The sequence below is a fragment of the Hibiscus syriacus genome, unplaced genomic scaffold (genome assembly GCF_006381635.1).
Source record: "Hibiscus syriacus cultivar Baekdansim isolate YM2019G1 unplaced genomic scaffold, ASM638163v2 tig00110503_pilon, whole genome shotgun sequence".
Classification (NCBI taxonomy): Eukaryota; Viridiplantae; Streptophyta; class Magnoliopsida; order Malvales; family Malvaceae; genus Hibiscus; species Hibiscus syriacus.
Window position 1 is genome coordinate 7,307,674 of NW_024062764.1, and position 17,998 is coordinate 7,325,671.

At 36.5% G+C, this 17,998-nt stretch overlaps 1 protein-coding gene across 1 annotated transcript; it reads right to left on the minus strand.

Moving 5' to 3' along the window:
* Positions 1 to 4,453: 4,453 nt before the first annotated feature.
* On the minus strand, positions 4,454 to 6,725 carry LOC120129529 (phenylalanine ammonia-lyase-like). The gene is made up of 2 exons (XM_039146996.1): positions 6,325 to 6,725; positions 4,454 to 6,254 (listed from the first exon to the last, which is right to left on the minus strand). Exons 1-2 carry the CDS (start codon positions 6,693 to 6,695, stop codon positions 4,505 to 4,507), a joined length of 2,121 nt encoding a protein of 706 aa, XP_039002927.1. The 5' UTR covers positions 6,696 to 6,725; the 3' UTR covers positions 4,454 to 4,504.
* Positions 6,726 to 17,998: the final 11,273 nt, after the last annotated feature.

Genomic DNA, 17,998 nt, shown 5'->3' on the forward strand with positions numbered 1-17,998 from the left:
AAAATACAAGAAATGAAAGTCTCATATCCCTTCCGGATCATACGATCAATTTCCATCGCTGAAACTATATTGGAGAGATAGCCGCGACGTTCACTAATTAACACAACAGTCTGACCATCAGAAGTTTTCAGAGTAGCTCTCTTGTACTCGCAATCCAGATTTACCTTGTGTTTAGTCAACCAATCCATCCCAAGAATTAGATCAAACTCCTCTAAAGGAAGCTCCATAAGATCAGCGAGAAAAATTTCTCCCTTAACGTCCAGAGGACAACGCCAAAATACTTTATACACTAATATCGCCTGTCCTACTGGACTCGTAACCGTAACATTATTTTCAGTGTTCTCGATCAGAATCTGAAGGTTTCGAGATACCGAGCTCGATACATAGAAGTGAGTGGAGCCATTGTCCAGTAATGCAAAGTATGGAATGGAATATATAATAAATGTACATGCAATAACCTCAGACTCATCTCTGTCATCCCGACGTCTAGTGGCATAAACCAAAGCTGGTTGTCTAGCCTCAGAAACTGTTGGCCCTCTATTTTGCGGATTTCGGGCTCTACTGTCTGTCCTGGATGCTGATCCTCGAGTCTTTCTTTGACTACGATCTCTAATTGGGGTCTGTACTGTAGTCTGAGAATGCACAGGAGTCTGGGTAGCGGTCTGCTCAAACGAAGCTAGCTGAGGACAATCCCTCCGAAAATGACCACTAGATCCACACTGATAGTAAAGACCCATCTTCTTACGACACTCTCATGTGTGTTGTTTACCACAAAACTCACAGAGGAACCCATGATAATACGACGAGGAACCGCCTCGACTGCCAACTAATGGTGAGGATGCTGCAGGCCTGAAACCTGTATTGTTTCTCTGAGGGACTGAAGTACGAGTCCTTTTTCCGGACTGTGCTGATGACTCCATCGGGCCTGAAAATTTCTTAGATCGTTCCTATTCAACACGCTCTCTACCAGAAGCTAAAACCTCCACCTCTTCAGCATCTTTGGCTCTGCCCACCAGCATATCAAATATCTCATCCTGATGGGTTACAACTTGCCTACGCAGCTCGTATCTGAGTCCAAGGGCAAATTTACGACATCGATCTCTCTCAGTAGGTACCATACTGAATCCATACTTCAGCAACTTCAAGAACTCGATCTCATACTCAGAAACAATCATGTCTCCCTGAACCAGGTCTTGAAACTGCTGACGTCTCTGAGCTAAGTATCGCTCTCCCAGAAAACGACTCCGAAAGCGATCCTTAAAGAAATTCCAGGTCAAACGATCGGTATGAACACTACTGGTCACTGACTCCCACCAAGTATAGGCATTGTCATCTAACATCGCCACAGCACCCTTATATTTCTTAGTTGAGTCTAAACCCAACTGATCCATGCGTCTCTCTGTATCCTGGAGCCAATCCTCAGCTTCAGTAGGAGCTCCACCAATCTGTCCCCCAAAAGTTCTAACTCCATTGGCAATCAAAGTCTATGAAATAGGAACCTCTGATACTACACCAGTAGCTCTGACTGCTCCCTGTATCAACTGCAGAAATTGTCTACCAAAATTCTCATCCAAAGCAACTCCGGTAGACTCTGACTCAATATCGGTCGCTTCTATGATCGGTGTAGTCATGCCAATACCAGCAGCAGGAGGCAGATTCGTTGGGGTCGTAGGAGCAGGATCACCTATCGGATGTGGGGGATCTACTCGTATCTCATCGATCAGGTCTGCAAATCTAGCCACTCGACCTCGTCCACGGCTAGTTCGACGACCACGTCTAGCACTCATTTTTTTGGTGGATCTCGAGTTTACTACAGGAGATAAAACTTAGGGTTAGACAAGCACTTGGAGTCTCGAACACAGTTAAAATCTTAATAACTTGTGACATGGCCTTAGTAACTTGTTTTGTAAAATATTTCTAAAACCGTATTTTCAATGTGGACTCATACACAGTCCGCGGTTTAAAAACCAAAAGCTCTGATACCAATGTATGTAACCCTCTAGACCCGGCCTATGTGTTTCGACTAAGTCTAGTGGATCACATTATGATTCTTAAAGACATTTTCTGAAACCGTTATTCAATCAATGTAAAATCACATTATAAATGTCATGAAATAAATTATACCATCAAAACCCAACTTGTAAATATAATACCAATAAGTAATAAATTAATTTAAAACAGGTCTTCAAAATCAAAATCACAATAAACCGAACAGTAATAGCAAAAGTGTCATCATCCTAAAATACGATACTTTAAAATAAGGTCCATGTCACCAAAATAAAGTCAACTAGCAAGATAAAACATTACAATCAGATATACTTCAAGAGATATGTTGATCCTCCAAGTGCTCGAACTGATGTATCTAACCAACAGTATCTGAAAGGGGGAAAAACATTTTTGAAAGGTGACCTAGGCTCAGTGTGTCCCAATATTACCTTAAAATCACAATAGGTACATTAAACAAATCATAGTCCAGTAAATCTAATAAATTCATAAAAGAGTTTAACTTTTGAAAATCATAGTTTAAACTCTTTTCTTGTACACCATCAGTAATTTCCAAAACTATTTTCCATATAGCTTACTCTAAGCACACAGCGAAAAGAAAGCCAACCTAAGGATAAGCTTTAGAGCTTGTATCCTTAAGCCCGTAAGTCCAAGTCCATATAGCTTACCCTAAGCACACAGCAAGGGAAGCCAACCTAATGTATCTTGGGGCCCCAAGAGTCACATTAGGCCCATTCTGTTTAGTAGCTTGATCAGAGCTATACTATTGTAATTCAATCCAAAAGTTCAATTGCACTGTGACACAAATTCCATAAATCATCACATTAAATTGGTGCATCAATAAAACAGTAACCAAAAAACTCAGTGTACCTCATATTAAAACCAATAAAACAGTTCAGTAATAATTAGGGAACACACCTCGATAATAGGTTCAAATAGTAGATCTACTGATTGCTGGTTTCACCACGCTCTGCTACAGTTTTCGAACCTATTTTATAATAACACTATATTACTTATGGGTAACATAAATAAATCTCTAAAATCATAAAATTTACAGGTCTTACGGGTGAATACTGGCACATGTGGTTTAATTGATCTAGAAGAGCTGGGTCGAGCTGTCGAACGATCCGGAGAGTCTCTTGTACCTTCAAACAATAATAATTTATCAGTCCCAAATCTTACTTAATTGTTCAAAGCTAAATTCTTAAGTATATAAGCATTTTCAGGGTTTGACTATCAAATTGGAGGATTTCGGGTTTGAATTTGGCCAAACAGATTGCGGAATCGGAATCAGGACGTCGAAAAACATAAAGTATGTCTTTTCAAAAATTTAAATTCTTGGTCAAAGTCAAAGTCAACCACTTTGACCGTCGATTTGGAGGCCTTCGGGTTCGAATTTGGTGAAACAGACTTCGGAAACGGATTCGGGACGTCGAAAACTATCATAATAGGTATACTCAGAAAATATTTACGGTCGTTTAAGGGTCGGTCAAAGCCATTTAAGGTTCTGGTCAAAGAAAGTTAACGGTCAACGGTCGGGTCGGGTCGGGTCAACGGTCGGTCGGGTCGGTCGGGTCGGGTCAGACCGGTCAAACCGATTCAGACCGGTCAAACCGGTCAAACCGATTTTCCAGCTGCTCACTCTCCCTGCGGCGGCGCGTGTGGCGCGTGAGACGTCCTCCGGGGCTCTAAAAATCACGGAAAACTTTTTACAAATTATTTTGAGCGATTTCGAGATACTTACAACGATCGGTTCCAATTTTTTAACGGCGGAGAGCTCGATTTTAAATTGGCCGAAACTTTGACTGCTCCACCTCCTCACGCGCCGCCGTCGACGGAGACCAAGGTTGGCATCGGCGGACTCGAAACGGCACAAGGAACACGATGGTGAAGGAGGTGTCGTAAACGGAGCAACGATCGGCGATGAATTTGAGATTTTCCCGACGATCGAGCTAAATAAAACGTCGAGACTTTGACTGGAAATTTCCAACGTTTGGCAGCGTTTCGCTTCAATTAATTTGAAGGGTTTGTTTCTCGCTCGATGATGAACACAACGGTGGTTTCAAAACGACGATCGGAATTCGGACGACGTCGGAATCGATGTTGGAAACTGGTGTAGGAGAAAGGGAATTTCTGAATTGGTTTTCTGTGTTTTCACGCAGAAACCAATTCATTTCCTTTAAAAGAAAAACCTATCGACACTCAAATGTATAACTCAGGGCTTGGTCATTGAATTTTCTTCAACTTCTAAAATGGACTTCAAATTTTCAAAACTTTCAATTTAGTCCTCATAATTTACCAATTTTCACAATTAACCTCCAATTTCAATTTAATATTATTCTAAATTTTTCCGGGTTGTTACATATAGGATAAGAAATAATCGTACATTTCATACATATTCGTATTATTTACTTTTCTTACAAGAAAAATCATGCAACAACAAGTGAAACACAAAGAAAAGTATTAGATAACAAATTTCCACGATTGAAACAAAAGAAAACTAGCAGATTGGAAGAGGGGCACCGTTCCATTCCTTGAGACATTCCAGCATTGGATCAATGATCTTCCCTTGGCACATGGCAGTGAACACCTTTTCAAATTCCTCCCCCGGTGACTCGACATTCTCTCCGGTTAGCAGCCCAGTTCCGAGCTCCTCCCTCACGAATTTGTACAACGGATACGATCTGCAATCCTTGATCCGATTAGGAATTGTTGCATTTCCATTCTCAAGTGTCATCCTCGCACTCTCAACCTCCTTTGGCAAAACAGCCTTTAATTCGTCTTCGAAAGCTGCAATCTTTTGGAAGATTGAAGTACTTGTATTCTTCTCATTCTCGACGTTTTTCAATGCATGCTCAACAAGAACTTGCCTCAGCTTTTGCATCAATGGATAGGTAGCACTACAAGGGTCATCGACATAGGCGAAAACATTTTCACGTTCCACGACTTTGGATAATTCCTGTTCGCAGAATCTTGATGGGTGAAGTTCACCATTGGAACCGGTAGAGAGCGTTTTCTTAGCTATCTGGCTCACGGTGTTCTTCACCGTGTTCCTCAAATTCTCTTCTAAATGCCTCAAATCAATAGCTTGGCAAAGTGCCACCAAAAATGTTGATGACATTAACTTCAAAATATCGACAGCTTCTACGGTTTTTCTTGAAGAGATTAATCCCAAGGAGTTCACATCTTGATTGTGTTGCTCTGCACTTTGAACATGGTTGGTGACCGGATTAGCCAAGTATTGGAGCTCAGAACAATAGGAAGCCATTGCAATTTCAGCACCCTTGAAACCATAATCCAGACTTGGGTTCCTTCCACCCGAGAGGTTTGATGGGAGTCCATTGTTGTAGAAATCATTAACAAGTTCAGAGAATTGGGCGAACATAAGTTTTCCGATAGCTGCAATAGCCAGACGAGCATTGTCCATTGAGACACCAACTGGGGTACCCTGGAAGTTGCCACCATGTAATGCCTTGTTCCTTGAGACATCGATCAAAGGGTTATCATTGACGGAGTTAATCTCCCTTTCGATTGATTTGGTTGCAAATCTGATCACTTCAATCTGCGGACCGAGCCACTGTGGCGAGGTCCTCAGAGCATATCGATCTTGTTTGGGTTTCTGCAAAGGATCCATTTCATGCAACTTCTTAGCTGCTTTAACATAAGAGCTTCCCTCAAGTACGTGTTCCATTATAGCAGCGGCCTCTATTTGTCCCGGATGGTGCTTCAATTTATGTGTGAGTTGGTCGGTGAACTCTGGTTTACCATTCATTACTTCCGCAAAAATTGCAGATAAAACTTCTGAAAGAACAGCCAATATGTTCGCCTCAAACAGAACCATGGAAGCCAAGCCTGAACCAACTGCAGTGCCATTGACTAGAGCAAGGCCTTCTTTAGGCTGCAACACAAAGAACCCGGAATCGATGCTGGCTAGACGAAAGGTCTCCTGGGCATCGAGGGGTTCCCCATGGGGTCCAACAGCTTTGGAATTAGGCCTGCCAGTGAGCAATCCAGCAATGTAGGAAAGAGGTACAAGATCACCAGATGCAGTAATGGTGCCACGAAGAGGCAAACACGGGGTGATGTTGTGGTTGAGAAGCTTGGTGATTGCCTCCAGAATTTCGAACCTGATCCCAGAGTATCCCTGGAGTAGGGTGTTGATCCTCACAAGCATGGCTGCTCGAGTTGCTGAGTGGGGAAGCGTGTGGCATGACTCGGTTCCATTGCCAAAGATCCCAGCATTTAAGAACCTGAATAAATAAAGTTCATTTATTATTTTTCTGATGGAATATAATATTTACATGCATGAATTAAGAGTACCTAATGAGCTCTTTTTGAAGGGCGGCTCCTTGCTTAGTTCTTCGATGAGAAGTAGCACCAAAACCAGTAGTAACACCATAGCTGTCAGTGCCTTTGCTCATGCCATCAAGCACCCAATCAGCGCTGGCCTTAACACCAGCCCTCGCATCCTCTGAAAGCTCAACCTTGACGCCCAAGTCACGTGTAGCAATGGCTGCAACTTGAGAAATCGTCAAGGTCTCACCGCCCAGCTTCACCAACGGCCTCCTATACTCGGAGACCATACGTTTCACTTCATCCAAATGGCTCCCCTTGAGTGCCTCGGCTGCAACACCCCAATGCAAAGGGTCCAAGGAGCTGCTTTGCTGATCCTTCCGAGTGATGGTCTCCATGTTAAAAGTTGCAGAACTTGGTAATCAAAATGTGAGGTTTAGGGCAGTTGAGAGAGAAAGGAGATGAAATAGAATCAGTTCCGCTTCCTCCCTGAAGAGAGAATGGAAAAGAAGGCTGGTTTAAATAGGGATGGGCTGGTAAGCTAACAACCAATAATTCATTAGCATACGAATTCATTTACATAAAATTAGGTAACTTATTTTGTTATTGCATTTTTATGAAGACGTTTTTACAAAATTAAAAGTACTTTTGACTTGAAATTGACTAATTTAAGATGCGTTGATCAAAAAATGTTTCAAAATTATAGAAATCTATGAACCTGGATTTATTTATTTTTGGTAAAGAAATGAAAGGACCAAAGTTGAAATAACTAGCAACTGTTATCGGCATGCAGCAGCTCGAAGATCTCTAATGATGGATTAACAAACTTGCAGAGATAATTATCGGACAAATGTGTATAAAACTATTATATCCAGAATTTTAAAGTGTTCCATTTGTATACTTACTAAAATTAGTATTACAAATAGTATCCGACAGCTTTGTTATTTTCAAGCAAATAGCATCTAAATAAAACCAATGAGAGAAAAATAATTGGAAAAAAAGCCATCAACAGTTGTACGTTTTTTTTCTTTTCTTTTCAAATAAGTCCTTTTTGGATGATCAACTAATGACCAACATTCTTTGTTGACATTGTATAACAATGTCAAAGGCGCTTTTTTTTCCTGCTCTTGTGACACGCTTTCACTATTTTATAACATGTTGTTCGCTTACTTATGTGGTATATATGCGATTGTGTAGAGATTTTCACGTCGCTTGTATTTGATTTGCAATTGTCAATGGCCTTTCAGTGGTTAAATTCCCTTTTGTGACTGTTTACATATGTATTCATATCTAATTTGCGAATCAATACGTAAGTTTATTTTGATTCCCTTGTGTTAAAAACATTTTGATGTTTCGATATGACAAATTAAGTTAAATGAGTTTTAAGATTTTACGAATGACTTTCTAAGTATATTCTATACAACTATTCGAATATCAAAATATTACTCCAAGCTTTTTCAAAATGTCAATTTTAATTCTTACTCAAAAATTAAGTTTCAATCTTAAAATATTTTTGAAATAATTTTTAAAGTATTTCGAGTCTTTCAAGCCAAAAATTACAGTTTACTCATAGGGTACCGATTCCCCCAAGGAGGGAACCGATACCCCTAAAAGGTTTTGGCTCCGAAAAATAACAGATTACTCGGAGGGTACCGATCCCCCCCCAGGAGGTACCGATTCCCCCATCTCATAACGGTCGAAATATTTGAATTTTACACTGCAAGAATCGATCCCCTATGAGGGAGTACCTATTCCCCCACGCTCCAAGCTGTTTTATTAATTGTTTTCACACCATAACGGCTCTATTGACTCCACTAATGATCCCCAACATTCAGAATCAATTGAAGGAGTATTTAAATAAGCTTAGAAGCCATTGATCAATAATAAGAAACAATAATCAAGAGAGAATAAAAAAGAAAGCATCAAACCTCAAGTTTGAGCATTTTCAAGCTTATTTCATTCAATATTCATCTTTGCTTTCAAGAACACTTATTGTACTCAATTGTATTATTCTTGATTGTTCTTTCTTTGTTCTAGAATTGTGCAAACATCTTTCCTTGTGAGGATTTTCTTGTAAGTTTGCAAAATTTGTATTGTTCTCTTTGGGAGAGAGTGTTCTCAAGAATTTGGGGTATAATTCTTGAGGGATTTATAAGGTTACTCTTTGTTCTCAAAAGAAAGACAAATTAGTGAATTTGTGGAAAATCCTTAGTGTGGATAGCTAAGGTAGTGGACGTAGACTTTGGTTGAGAAAGTCGAACCACTCTAAATCGTTGTGCAAATATTTTTTCAATTTTCTGCAAAAGCTTCCACCGAATTTTTAATTGCCAATTCACCCCCCTTTTGGCTATATTCGTCGATCGATTAACTCAAAAATTGGTATAAGAGTTTTACTCATTTGAAGGTTTAATCGCCTCTTGAGTATATCCGAGAAGAGTTACATCGATATTCAAGTCATCAATGGCCGACGCTTCAAACTCTGACTTCGTTCTCGATTCAATGCCTGTCAACAAGCCTCCTTTCTTCAATGGAGCTAACTATGCTTATTGGAAGAATAGAATGATGTACTTCATTCAAGCAAGTGACATGGGAGCATGGAATGTCATAGAAGATGGATACATCAAACCTTCCACTCACCCAAGATTGTGGAGTGAAGGAGAGACAAGAATGTTCCAACTCAACTCCAAAGCCATCCATATCATATTTTGCACACTTGAACCGGATGAATACATTTAGAGTTTCATCATGTACAACTGTCAAGGAGATATGGGATAAACTACAAGTTACTCATGAAGGCACGGACGAGGTAAAATAATCTAAAATTAGTCTTCTAACTCATAGCTATGAAAATTTCAGGATGAAACCGAATGAAGATATCAAAGCTATGACGGATAGATTTTCAACGATTGTCAATGGTCTCAAATCATATGGAGAGATCATTCCAAATGAAAAGCTTGTGAGGAAATTAGTTTACTCACTTCCAAAATCGTGGCAATCAAAGAAGACAGCAATCATCGAGGCTAAGAACTTGATATCCTTAACCCTTGAAGAACTAATAGGTTCCCTCCTCACTCATGAAATGATGCTTGAAGATGAGGTAGACCTCAATAAGATTAACGATACACTAAAGGAGAAGGAAAAGAAGAAGAATGTTGGAGTTGCTCTCAAATCTACAAGAGATGAGAGTGATTCGGATGAAGATGACGATGATGAATAAATGGCATTATTTGTCAAACGGTTCAGAAAATTGATGAGGCCCAACCGAGGAAGAAAATTCAAAAGGAATGAAGGCTTCAAAAATGAACCGAATGAGAAAGACCCCATTATTTTCTATGAATGCAAAAAGTCGGGGCATGTCAAATATGATTGTCCTCAATTGAAGAAAAAGGGTCAATCCAAGAAGAAGCACAAGGATCATGTGGCTACATGGAGCGATGAGGAAGGTTCCGATGAAGAGGAACAAGAAGTTACAAACTTGTGCTTGATGGCCATCGGGGATAGCTCTAAGGTAACCTCTAACTCATTTGATTTAGATGATTTATCTTATGATGAGTTATTAGAGGATTATAATGGTTTGGCTTCGGATTATAAGACTTTATTTTCAAAATACAAAAAATGATATTTCAAAATTTAGAAACGAAAATAGTCTTGTGTCCAAGACCAACAATGAGCTTGAAAGTAAGATTAAAGAATTGCAAATCAAACTTGATGATTTTGAAAAGAAAAATACTGATTTGCATAACTTACTTTCAAAAGTTCATGATGATCATCAAAAAGAAATTGATGACCTTAAAAATTCTTTTAATAAAGTTGGTACAAAACGTTTTGAAAAAGGAGAAAATTCAAAATCCAACTTTGTTAGAAAAAGTTTTAGAAACTAAAATCATAGAAGTCCTCAACGAACCTTAAATGGTAAAATTGTTAGGATTATATGGGTTCCTAAAGAACTCATTACTACTAAAGATAAGAATATCCTACATCAATGGATACCCAAGGGGGACTAGGACTTTAAGTACTAATGAATATGGACCCAAAAGACTCTGGGTACCAAAAATTAGAAATTAATCTATGTTTGTAGGGAAAGTAGCATTGCTACAAGGCACGGGAAACAAATTCAAACTCATGGTACCTTGATAGTGGATGCTCAAGACACATGACTGGAGACAAGAGCCGGTTCATAGAGCTTAACACCAAAAATGGAGGAGTGGTGACCTTTGGTGATAACTCAGAAGGTTACATTGAAGGTATAGGTACTATAGGTAATACATCTTCTATACAAATTAAAAATGTGTTATATGTGAATGGATTAAAGCATAATCTATTAAGTATTAGTCAACTATGCGATAAGGGATTCAATGTCATATTTGAAATTAATGGTTGTAAAGTAATTGACATTGCATCTAATCGGATTATGCTTATTGGTCATAGAATAGGAAACATTTACATGATGCATTTAAATTCCATTGATATGACAAATTTATGTCTAGTTGCTAAGGATGAACATGATAGTTGGTTATGGCATTGGAGACTAGGACATACTAGTATGAGTGTTTTGCAACGACTAATTCAAGGAGACTTAGTAAGAGGGTTGCCAAAGCTAAAATTTGATAAAGATAAAATCTGTGACGCTTGTGCTAAAGGAAAACAAGTTAGAGCTTTCCTTAAGTCCATTAATGATGTATCAACTAGTAGAGTATTAGAATTGATCCATATAGATCTTTTTGGGCCAACTAGAACTACTAGCTTGGGTGGAAAACAATATGAATTTGTCTTGGTAGATGACTATTCTAGATATACTTGGGTTCTATTCTTAAGTACTAAAAATGAAGCATTAGAAAATTTCATCACGTTTTCAAAAGTAATCCAAAATGAAAAAGGTTACTCCATCACTAGTGTTAGAAGTGATCATGGTACTAAATTTGAAAATCTTGGATTTACTGATTTTTGTAATTCTAATGGTTTTAGTCACAATTTTTCAACACCTAGAACCCCTCAACAAACTGGGGTTGTTGAGAGGAAAAATTGAACTTTAGAAGAAATGGCTAGAACTATGCTTTGTGAAAACAATTTGCCAAAATATTTTTGGGCGGAAGCCACAAATACCGCTTGTTATGTTATAAATCGAGTAATGATTAGGCCAATTTTAAAGAAAACTCCATATGAAATTTTCAAAAATAAAAGGCCTAACATTAGCAATTTTCATCATTTTTATGTAAATGTTTTGTTTTAAACAACGGTAAAGATAATCTTGGCAAATTTGATGCTAAAAGTGATGAAGGATTTTTTTTTGGGTTATTCTTTAAATTCTAAGGCTTATCGGGTATTTAATAAAATAACTTTAGTAATAGAAGAGTCTATACATGTTGTTTTCGATGATAATCCCCTTCCGAGGAAGGGTTCTTGTGTAAATGATGATGTATGTATTGTAAATTCAAATGACGTTAGACATGACGTTGGAGAACCATCATCAAAGGAAGAAATGAAAAATGAGGAAACTCACGATCCCCTCGAGAATCCAACCATTGAAGAAAGGGAAGTAGCTTTCCCAAGAGAATACAACTATGTCAAGGATGGTGAAATTATAGGTGATCCATCCAAAGGGGTAACAACTCGATCTTCTCTTAGAAATATATGTAATTATGTTGCATTTATTTCATGCATAGAGCCTAAGAATATTAAAGAAGAATTAAATGATGAAAATTGGATAATGAATATGTAAGAAGAATTAAATCAATTTGAGAGAAGTAGATTATGGACATTAGTTGAAAGGCCTAGTAATAAATCTATTGTAGGTACTAGATAGGTATTTAGGAATAAGCTTGATGAAAGTGGTAATATAGTGAGGAACAAGGATAGACTTGTTACTCAAGGCTATACTCAAGAATAAGGAATATATTTTGATGAAACATATGCTCCCGTAGCTAGGATGGAAGCAATAAGAATGTTATTAGTATTTGCATGTTTTCATGAATTTAAACTATATCAAATGGATGTTAAAAGTGCATTTTTAAATGGTTTTATAAAAGAATAAGTGTATGTGGAACAACCTCCAGGTTTTGAAGATTCGGAATTTCCAAATCATGTTTTTAAATTGACAAAAGCACTTTATGGTTTAAAACAAGCTCCTAGCGCTTGGTTTGAAAGATTGTCAAACTTTTTAATTGAAAAATGTTTTTCAAAAGGGAAGGTTGACACTACATTGTTTTTAAAGCATAAAGGTAAAGATTTATTAGTAGTTCAAATTTATGTTGATGATATAATATTTGGCTCTACTAATGATGCTCTTTGCCAAGAATTTTCTAAGCTAATGCAAAGTGAATTTGAGATGAGCATGATGGGGAGCTCTCATTTTTCTTGGGACTCCAAATCAAGCAAAGAAAAGATGGCATCATCATCAATCAAGCTAAGTACGTCAAGGATATGCTCAAGAAGTTTGGACTTGAAAATGGGAAACCTCATGCCACTCCAATGAGCTCATCAACAAAGCTTGACAAAGATGAAGGAGGTAAATTTGTGGATGTTAAATTGTATAGGTCAATGATTGGATCTTTGCTTTATCTAACCGCAAGTAGACTGAACATTATGTTTAGTGTTTGCTTATGTGCTAGATTTCAATCATTCCCTAAGGAATCACATTTACTAGTTGTTAAAAGAATCTTTAGATACCTTAAGGACACTCCTAGTTTAGGACTTTGGTATCCTAGAGACTCTAGCTTTAGCTTTCATGCTTTCTCTGATGTGGATTATGGAGGATGCAAAATAGATAGGAAAAGCACCTCTGATACTTGTCAATTCCTTGGAAATATGTTGATTTATTGGTTTTCAAAGAAACAAAATTGTGTTGCATTATCTACCATTGAAGCGGAATACATTTCAGCTGGTAGTTGTTGTGCACAAGTTTTATGGATGAAACAATAACTTTTTGATTATGGAATTGAAGTAGGTACCATACCTATCAAGTGTGACAATACTAGTGCTATTTGTCTCACTAAAAATCCCATCCAACACTCTAGAACTAAGCACATTGAAATTAGACATCATTTCATTAGAGATCATGTCATTAAAGAAGATATAGTTCTAGAATATGTTGATACTTTGCACCAATTAGCGGATATCTTTACAAAACCTTTAGATAAAGAAAGATTTTGGACACTTAGAAGAGAATTAGGTTTGACCAACCTACCTTGACTTAGTGTTTAAAATAAGTTTAGCACTTTTAATTAGTTTTGGAAAATGCTTATAACACTTTTGATTGCATTCTTTGCTATTAGTTAGGGGGAGTTTATGATTCTTGGTGAAAAATTAATTATATGATCAAATTGTGTTTAAGAATAGAATTGATTGTTTGAACATAGTTAATCTTCTTAATATGAGTTACCAATACCACTAGAGCAAATTAATTTAGCATTTTGAGTGTTTAAAATACATATTTTTTATTTTTGGCGCTAGGAATCGATACCTCCTTGCATGGGTACCGATTCCCACTTTGAATGGGTACCGATTCCCCCTTGAGGGAACCGATACCCTCCACGGGGTCTGTTCTTTTAAACGCCCTAATTAACACTATCACTCAAAACCCTTTTCTTTCCTCTCTCTCACCGTTCACCTCTCTTCTCTCACCGTTCACCTCTCTTCTCTCACCCTATCTCTATATTGTTTGAAAACAATAATTTTGAGTCTGATTTACTTCAATTTTCAATACCAAAACCTACTATCATCATTAATTTCGTGCAAAATTCATCCAATCTCACTCAAATCCGAAAATCTTCAAGGTTACTTATTCAATTCCGATTTCCTTAATCATGTCTCGCAAACGCCCTAGGTCATCCACAAGTCGTTCAAACCAACCACCAAACTCACCTCCAAATTCCTAATCCTGATGATCCTAATATGACTATTCGTAATTCGTGCTTCAATCAACCTGGTCGTAGTGATAATCTCTACTTTAGATTTTCTCAATATTTTGAGTCATACAAAATTAGGGAAGAACGAATCCCATCTCTTCAAGCTATGTTAAACATAAATTTTAGATATCTTCCTACCCTACAAGAGTGGAAATTTGATAAACTCTTTGAACTCGAACCAATAATTTATCATCAACTCGTTCAAATTTTCTATTTTAATGCCATTTGCATTAAAAATCGGGCTAAAATTGCAACCATAGGAATTCGATCCTATCTTCTAGGAAAATTCTTTTATATTGACCCGAAATACATAGCAACGCATTAGGATTAGATAATGAAGGCTTAGACAATGAAAAACAAATGGTAGGTTCTCATTATAAAAGAAGAGATAGTGCGAGTGCATTAGATCTTCATGATCGTTTCCTTCATCTAATGATCTCTTGGTGGTTTTGACCATCCAGAGGTAGATACCCCACTCTTCGAGCCTTGGATCTTTGGTGGATACATTGTATCCAAAATAATCTTAAAATAAACCTACCTCAGATTATCTTTGCAGAAATTATTGAAACCGTAAACCTAGTTCCTAATAAGAAACTTTGTTCATCTCTAGTTTACGGTTGTATTCTGAGTAATCTGTTTTCTAAAGTCGAGCTTAGGGTTAGACTTGATGCCTATTTTCGTCTCAAAAATCAAATCAACCTCTTTTCATTAACAAAATCGGGATGGAAGATAAGTGAAGAAACTGGTCAATGGGTTCGTACCAGTGAGCAAACTCCGGGAGCTAGTTCTTCACGAGCTCCACCGGCCCAGGCTAAGGTCGATGATCCTAAACTTCAAGATATTGACAACGTTCCCGATTATGAGTCGGAGTAGCACGAGGACCAAGAACAACAAGAAGATCAAGTGCATCCATACTTCCGATCATTTATGGAGAATCTTGATATGAGGTTTGCATCCATCGAATCACATCTGACTGCTAACAATGAAACGATGAATCGTCCTTTCGAATCTTTGGACGAGAGGGTCGATGCACTTTCACGTGATGTGGCCAACATTTGGACATGCTTATCTCCTCCTGATCCACCGATGGACGATTAGGCCTTGTTTCTTGCTTAGATTTATTCGATACAACTTCGAACTTCTTGCTTTAACATTTTTATTCTTATGAATGTTTGAATTTGTGGATGTTTAAATTTGTTTTAGATATTTGAACTTATTTGGTTTGCCTTAAATTTCATTTTGTGCATCATTTACATCATTTTAGATATATGAACAATTTTGTCATTTCACATTATTTTTTAATATTGAATTATGAAACTAATGGCTAACGTCTTCTTTTGATTGTGATATAACAAATTAAGTTAAATGAATTTTAAGATTTTACGAATGATTTTTTAAGTTGATTTTCTAAGTATATTCGATACAACTATTCAAATATCAAAATATTACTCCAAGCTTTTTCAAAATGTCAATTTTAATTCTTACTCAAAAATTAAGTTTCAATTTTAAAATATTTTTGAAATAATCTTTAAAGTATTTCGAGTATTTCAAGCCAAAAATTACAGTTTACTCATAGGGTATCGATTCCCTCAAGAAGGGAACTGATACCCCCTGAAAGGTTTTGGCTCCGAGAAATAACAGATTACTCGGAGGGTACCGATCTCGCCCAGGAGGTACCGATTCCCCCCATCTCATAACGATCGAAATATTTGAATTTTACACTGCAGGAACTGATCCCCTATGAGGGGTACCTATTCCCCCCACGCTCCAAGCTGTTTTATTAATTGTTTTCACACAATAACGGTTCTATTGACTCCACTAATGACCCCCAACATTCAGAATCAATTGAAGGAGTATTTAAATAAGCTTAGAAGCCATTGATCAATAATAAGAAACAAGAATCAAGAGAGAATCAAAGAGAAAGCATCAAACCTCAAGTTTGAGCATTTTCAAGCCTATTTCATTTAATATTCATCTTTGCTTTCAAGAACACTTATTGTACTCAATTGTATTATTCTTGAGTGTTCTTTCTTTGTTCTAGAATTGTGCAAACATCTTTCCTTGTGAGGATTTTCTTGTAAGTTTGCAAAATTTGTATTGTTCTCTTTGGGAGAGAGTGTTCTCAAAATTTTGGGGTATAATTCTTGAGGGATTTGTAAGGTTACTCTTTGTCCTCAAAAGAAACCACTCTAAATCGTTGTGCAAATATTTTTCAATTTCCTGCAAAAGCTTCCACCGAATTTTTAATAGCCAATTCACCTCCCCTCTTGACTATATTCGTCGATCGATTAACTCAACACCTTGTCACTCTTTCATAATCTCTAAAGCGTCTAGTTACATAGAGGTAAAAGAATAATATTGACAATTACTGAGTTACTATGGATGATGAACATCATATCAAAAAAAAAAATATTCCGACTAATATTGTGATTTTGAGCTTTTTTTTTAGTTTTGTTTGGTGGATTTAATCTCTAAAATTCTCTCTTTGATTGAATACATTATTAAGGTTGTGTCTCCTTTTGTTTCAATAAAATTTAGTATCGTTTCAATTAAAAAAACTATACTTTTTTAAAACAAAATCACAATTTTATAAAAGAAAACAAGTATCAAAGGTTTATACAAAAATCTAAACCAAATACAAGATTATCAAGGTTTAAAATGATTGCCGACTAATTACATTAAAAAGTTGTAAAATGTACTTGTCCACTAAAAATAATCAAATATTACACTATAAAATTAAATTGAGACACCTCTCCAATATATTGTTATCCCATCACGAACCGATGAAAACTATACATTTGCACATGGATAAATAATTTTGATCACTGACTTTTAAAAAAATTAAATACTGCAAAAATATTTCATTATACTATATAATATAAATAAAATAAAACAGAATATTCATAGTTACAATCAACATTAGATCATGAGAATTTACCTTATATCATAGAACATCCAAATAATGGATAATAATATACATGGCATAGCTCAACAATCATGATTAAGATGTTATAAATCAATGAAAAAAATATAATTTTATACATATAATCAACTCATTTATAATATTTTTAAATCCATTCAACGAATTGCATGAACCAAGCGATTTCACTGGTAAAGAAATTGTTATTTTTTAAGGTCCCAGATTCGAGCACCGAGAATGTCAGGAGTACGAGCGTTCAATCTCAAATAATTGAGTTATCTTTAAACATATAATGTCTTAAACTTACCCTATATTAATTAAAAAAAATTACACAAGACATCTCTAAATCTTTGACATATTGAAAAAATGCTTACAGGAAATGGACATTTGAGAAACTATAATGTATGAGTATCACGATTAACTAAAGATTCTTCGACCTTTTTGGAAAATAATATTATATCAGTACTAATTATGATTTTTCTATTTATATTTTAGTCATATTTGACAATGAACACTCAAACACCTATATAGATATTATATTCGATATAATTATCCTTATAAGAATAATAACCATGGATGTTAATTTTGGATGTTAATTTTGGAAATGAAGTTTGGGCCTTGTGTTGACACCATTTTTCGTTCGGGGTGGGGAAAAACTTAGTACGACTTAGGGATTTTTATTTGAAAATTTTTTGAAATATGAAGAGTCGTCACCAATCATTCTAAAGTACGATTGGGACACAATAAAAACTGAGTGATTTTAATAAAATATTTTATTTTTATCAAAATAACAAGTTTAGGGTCTACGAAAACCAAAAAATAGGTTCGGGAGTCGGTTACACGTGGGGAAAGATTAGCACCCCACAGCGCCTAAAAA

What these genes read in the sequence shown, in the direction of transcription:
- LOC120129529 (XM_039146996.1), bottom strand. Translation starts at nt 6,695, where the DNA reads ATGGAGACCATCACTCGGAAGGATCAGCAAAGCAGCTCCTTGGACCCT. An exon ending in CTTCAAAAAGAGCTCATTAG is followed by an intron (nt 6,255 to 6,324) that starts GTACTCTTAATT and finishes TTATTTATTCAG; the next exon opens with GTTCTTAAATGCTGGGATCT.